Below are 5,000 nucleotides of genomic sequence, written 5' to 3'. Positions count from 1 at the left end.
TCCTGAATAACAATTATACCAATGCATAAAAATGTTGCCATGCATATTGAATAAATTATTTTGATAAGATTCCATGAGTTTGTATTGGATTTACCTCTGGCGATAGACGAGCCGGTGGTGTACCTACGGACGGGGTAGGCATTACCGGGGAGGGTAACGGTTCTGGTGTGGTCACAGCAGGAGGGGGCATCAAATCCTCACCGCACACCGCGGCAGGTTGCCTGGCGGGTCTTGGCGACGCTGATCCCCTGTATAGCTGGCGTCTACGCTTGCGTGACCTACACTCAGCTGTTACAAAAATAAACAAGGCTGATTATACTTTAAAAAAAACAACATATTTTCATAGGATATATCAATATAATTATATATATAATTTATTTTCTATCTGCATATAAAATATATGAATAATATAACTTAAATTTTCATTGATAATAAATAAAAAAGAAAACAAAGACATAAAATAAGTCTTACAATCTTCTGACAGTGCAGTCGGGTCTGTGTGGCGGCGTGGCGGGACGGAAGGGCGAGGTTCCACGTCGTAGGTGGAGACGGTGGGGTCCTTAAAAGGACTGGCCTCCTCAAACCCTTCATCCTCATCTTGGAGACAGGCATCCAGGCGTGCGGACTCGTCGCTGTCAGGGTCCAGCGTGTAGTCCTGCAGGACCTCTCCAGTCTGGCTGTACAGGTATTCAATACCTATCAGCTCACCTGTGTGTGACAAAATACAGGCAGTGAGAAATATTGATCATTCAATTCTTAAACTACATGATCTATTTATATATAAATGTATATATATATATATATATATATATATATACATTTCCCTAAGGTTGACAAAATAAGTTAATGATTATAGAATATTTACCAGTGTACTGTCGAGGCCCGCAGTATGATGGATTTAACTGTCTACCAAGTACGCCACTGCTGAGGGTGTTGGTAGCCTTCTTGAGCAGGCCGCTGTAGTGGAGCGTGGACGCAGACGGCGTGACCTCCATCTGTGTCACGGCGGCAGCAGCTCGGTCTTCATTCCAGCGCACCAGGCCCTCGAGCAGATACGCCTGGAAATGCATGCCGCTAGCGCTCGTTCCTGGAATAAACCTGTTCAGGTGGAGGTGGAACGACTCCAGGGAGGTTGATCCTCGGGCGCACCTGAACACGGGCAGCAGCATACCCCCCTTCTTCTGTTTGTGGGTCTCCGTGTAGAGGGAGAAACCCACCGGGTCCTGGATACAGGCGACGTGGCGTTTTTGGCTCAGCCAGATGTCCCAGATGCGCTCTGAATCCAGCAGCGGGACACCCAGGGTGTCGCGACCCTGCTCCCCGTCGAAGGTGTCGAGAAGCTGCTGGATGAGCTGGGTGGTCTCCTCGGCGCCGCGCGTCTTCCGCCTGCAGTGGGACGACAGCTCGCTCCGGGTGATGCGGGACCAGACGTCTGAATCGCTGGGGTTCAGGATCTTCTGTGCCTGGAGCTCGGCACGCTTAGCTTCCCGGAGGCGCTGCACATCCTCGGTGCTCCACTCGAAGATGCAGGCGGAGAGGCGACTCATGAAGACACCGTACAACTGGTGCGAGTCCGTGGTACATCCGGACGTGAAGCGCCGCATGAAGTGCCAGATGTCCAGACGGATGCCAAGGTCAGGCCAGTCTTTAAACATGTCACCCAGAGACTTCCCGCAACAGTCGCGGTCCACGTAGAGAAGACGCGGCGGGTCCACTCCAGCTGACGTGTAGCGGGCCATGAGGCCGGTGGCCATGGGACCGAGGCCGTACCCCTCACTGGCGGTGAGGACGCTCATGAGCACCTGGCCGTACTCATTACCCACGTTGGTGGCCCACGATGCGGTGCCGGCGCTGTGCCCTGCCAGCTTCTTCACGACTTTCTTGGTCGAGTCCAGCTTCAGCACCTTGCCGAAGACAGAGGTGATGGCGCCCTTTACCTCATCCAGGCGCATGATCACATCGTTGCAGTAGACCGTCTGCAGCCACTTGTAGCCCGGAATATCAGTCATGGCAGGGGGGTCGCTGACGTCGGGCCTGACGAGAAGGTTGCGGCTGTTGGCGTCGGTGAAACTCTGGCAGTCGGTCAGGTAGTGCACCACGCGCTGAGACCACATCTCGCTGTGCTGCTCCATCAGCTTGTGGCGGAGCTGGCTGGCGCTGTTCCCGAGTCCGCGTTGGCGCAACAGCTTGGCGACGCGCATGTCACAGGCGGACTGGTAAGTCAGCAGAATGGGGAACTGGACGCGGTGACCGATGTCCAGCTGGCGAGTGATGGCGCCGCTCCAGCTGATGAGCTTCTTTTTGCACTTGGTGCACTCCAGGTACTCGGCGGCGAGGTGATAGAAGCTGTCGATATCGAGGACCTGACGGACGCGCGGATAGAGGCCGGCCGACGTAAGCTGGTGGTCCTGACAGGACGGGTCGGGGCAGGACAGACGCACCTGCCACAGCTTACGCGGCATCCACAGCAGGAGGCGCTGAGCGAAGTAGCGGTCAGGTCTGGGCAGCTGGCTGGGGATGAGGGCGGCCTGAGGGGGGTGCCACCACAGGCGGTCCACGCGCTCCCAGGCCAGCTCTGCCTTCTTCCGCGAAGACAGCTTGAAGAGCGCCTTGGATACCCAGTGGTGGTCGGCAGCGGGAAGTGACTTCCTCCACCCCTCTGGCAGTATGATGTCTGTCAAGTACAGTTTATACAAATTTATACTAAAGTCGGTTGATAATACCACATTCTTTAAAAAAAAATTTTCATTATCTTGTATTTATAATATAAAAATAGAATAATAATAATGTAATCAAAAATATTAAGATTCAGATGTTATAACTTCTGATTTACTTGTATTTTCTAATGCAAGTAACGGTAATATCATAGCCTGTCATACCATCCACTTGTCTAAGTGGGATAGACTCGTTGGCGGGCGCAGGCGGACGACTGGACACTGCGGCCGGCTTGTCACGTGTCACACCAACAGCTGTGGCAGCGGAGGATGCCTCAACGCTGCATACAGCAATACGGGCTAAAACACATGATCAAGTGTGTAAACAAACATGCATGTTACAACATATACATATTATTACCAGATAATTAACCTTTAAAATGAACAGGTATATGCTTCAATTTAAATTATATCAATTGCGCCAGATCGTACTTCACTCTACCGTGGTAACTATACGTGACTGGCTCAGTTTATTTGTTACCTCGTTATCGTACTCAAGTCTCTTGTTGTTTTTTCGGACCTCATCTAACTTTTGTTCCTCTGCCTGCAGTAACTCGGATCCCTGGCTCCAGCTCACCGATCTCGCTCTCCCTCCGGCTTCCCCTTCAACTACCTGCTTCCCCTTCATCCAATAAACCCCTTTTTGTACTCTATGGAACTTCGCCTCTGTCTGCTCTTGGGTTCAGCATCGTAGAACATAACAACTTTCCGAATATGACTAAGGTTGTATATGTTAACACTGTTTATTGTGTGTATATTACCTGATGTATCTGCATGAGCAGACTCATACGCCTCCATGGCTGTGACCAGGTCACTGTCCTGACTGTCGTCAAGCGCAGGGCTGGCTGAAAAACACACATTCAACATTGATATGAATATGAATTATCATTACTAATTTTTGATTTCATCATAGTAAAGGTTATTGCTTGAAGTAGTGTAAATGTATCACCTGTAGACTTTGCACTCAACGGTGTCTTCTTCATCTTCATCATCCTCTGAAGCCGGCTCGTCATGGCCCCTGGTGACAAGGCGCGACCCACCAGAAGAGAGGAGAGCTGAGATGAGGACAGAACGACCGCTTGGCTCCGCTGACTGGCGGCTGATGGAGGAGGACGGCTGTCGGCGGCCTTCTCCTTGGCGATACGCTGCCTCTCCTTCGCATCGACAGCCTCCTTACCCTCGTCAAAGGACAGGAGGTAGTCCTTGAAGGCCATCTTGTTCTGGCTCAGGGGAGTGTTGACCGGTCTTTCTCCCCGGAGGTTGTCGACCATCCAGGCAGCGTATCCCAAGCCATTCTCCACAAGCCACTTGAATGTCTGGCCACGGTACACTCCGAACTGCAGCCGGTGATGAGCCAGGACGAGGAGTCTGTCGTCAACATCACCACCACCCTGACTGACCTCGCTGATGGCGTTCTTCCTGACGATCTCGCCAGACTGGCAGACTACAGCAGATGCGCGTGCTTTATTACGAGCAGCCACTCTACGTGCCTCGTCGGAATAGCCCAACACTAGGGCCCCGCTGCTGAGTCTCTTGAATGTAGGCTTCGACCCCATTACTGAAATGAATCCTGAAAAAAAAAGCATAATATTAGCTGTCAGAGACAAGGTAATAGTATACCATAACATTGGCAAGGTCCCCAGATTGTATATCACATTTAACAACATATTTGTCATAAACACTTACCTGCGATTATTATTATTATTATGTTTTATATTGATTTATTATGAATAATGAAAATATATGCTTAGATACGACAATGCGGTATTTTATTGGTGAATATTTAACTGTTTTCACCAAAAAGCACCGTTAAAATAATCGTAAAAAGCATTTGTACTTGTCATTGATTATGTTTTATATTGATTTATTATAATTAATGAAAATATATGCTAAGATACGACAATGCGGTATTTTATTGGTGAATATTTAACTGTTTTCACAAAAAAGCACCGTTAAAATAATCGTAAAAAGCATTTGTACTTGTCATTGATTATGTTTTATATTGATTTATTATAAATAATGAAAATGTATGCTTAGATACGACAATGCAGTATTTTATTGGTGAATATTTAACTGTTTTCACCAAAAAGCACCGTTAAAATAATCGTAAAAAGCATTTGTACTTGTCATTGATTATGTTTTATATTGATTTATTATAAATAATGAAAATATATGCTTAGATACGACAATGCAGTATTTTATTGGTGAATATTTAACTGTTTTCACCAAAAAGCACCGTTAAAATAATCGTAAAAAGCATTTGTACTTGTCATTGATTATGTTTTA

General features: G+C 48.0%; 1 protein-coding gene across 1 annotated transcript in view; it reads right to left on the bottom strand.

Moving 5' to 3' along the window:
• The window catches only part of LOC148081616 (uncharacterized), a 5,603-nt gene extending 1,333 nt beyond the window's left edge, over positions 1 to 4,270 (bottom strand). The window contains exons 1-7 of the mRNA XM_087788352.1: positions 3,664 to 4,270; positions 3,476 to 3,559; positions 2,880 to 3,014; positions 866 to 2,674; positions 472 to 708; positions 95 to 288; positions 1 to 2 (exon numbers count right to left, since the gene is read on the bottom strand). The exon at positions 1 to 2 is cut by the window's left edge and continues 249 nt beyond it. Coding sequence (XP_087644478.1) covers positions 1 to 2; positions 95 to 288; positions 472 to 708; positions 866 to 2,674; positions 2,880 to 3,014; positions 3,476 to 3,559; positions 3,664 to 4,270 — 3,068 coding nt within the window. The remainder of the gene's footprint in view (positions 3 to 94; positions 289 to 471; positions 709 to 865; positions 2,675 to 2,879; positions 3,015 to 3,475; positions 3,560 to 3,663) is intronic.
• Between the last annotated feature and the right edge of the window lie 730 nt (positions 4,271 to 5,000).

Source organism: Callionymus lyra, chromosome 4 (assembly GCF_982586985.1).
Source record: "Callionymus lyra chromosome 4, fCalLyr1.hap1.1, whole genome shotgun sequence".
Classification (NCBI taxonomy): domain Eukaryota; kingdom Metazoa; phylum Chordata; class Actinopteri; order Syngnathiformes; family Callionymidae; genus Callionymus; species Callionymus lyra.
The sequence above is the reverse complement of the archived record's forward strand: the minus strand, read 5'-3'. Positions and strand labels throughout refer to the sequence as shown.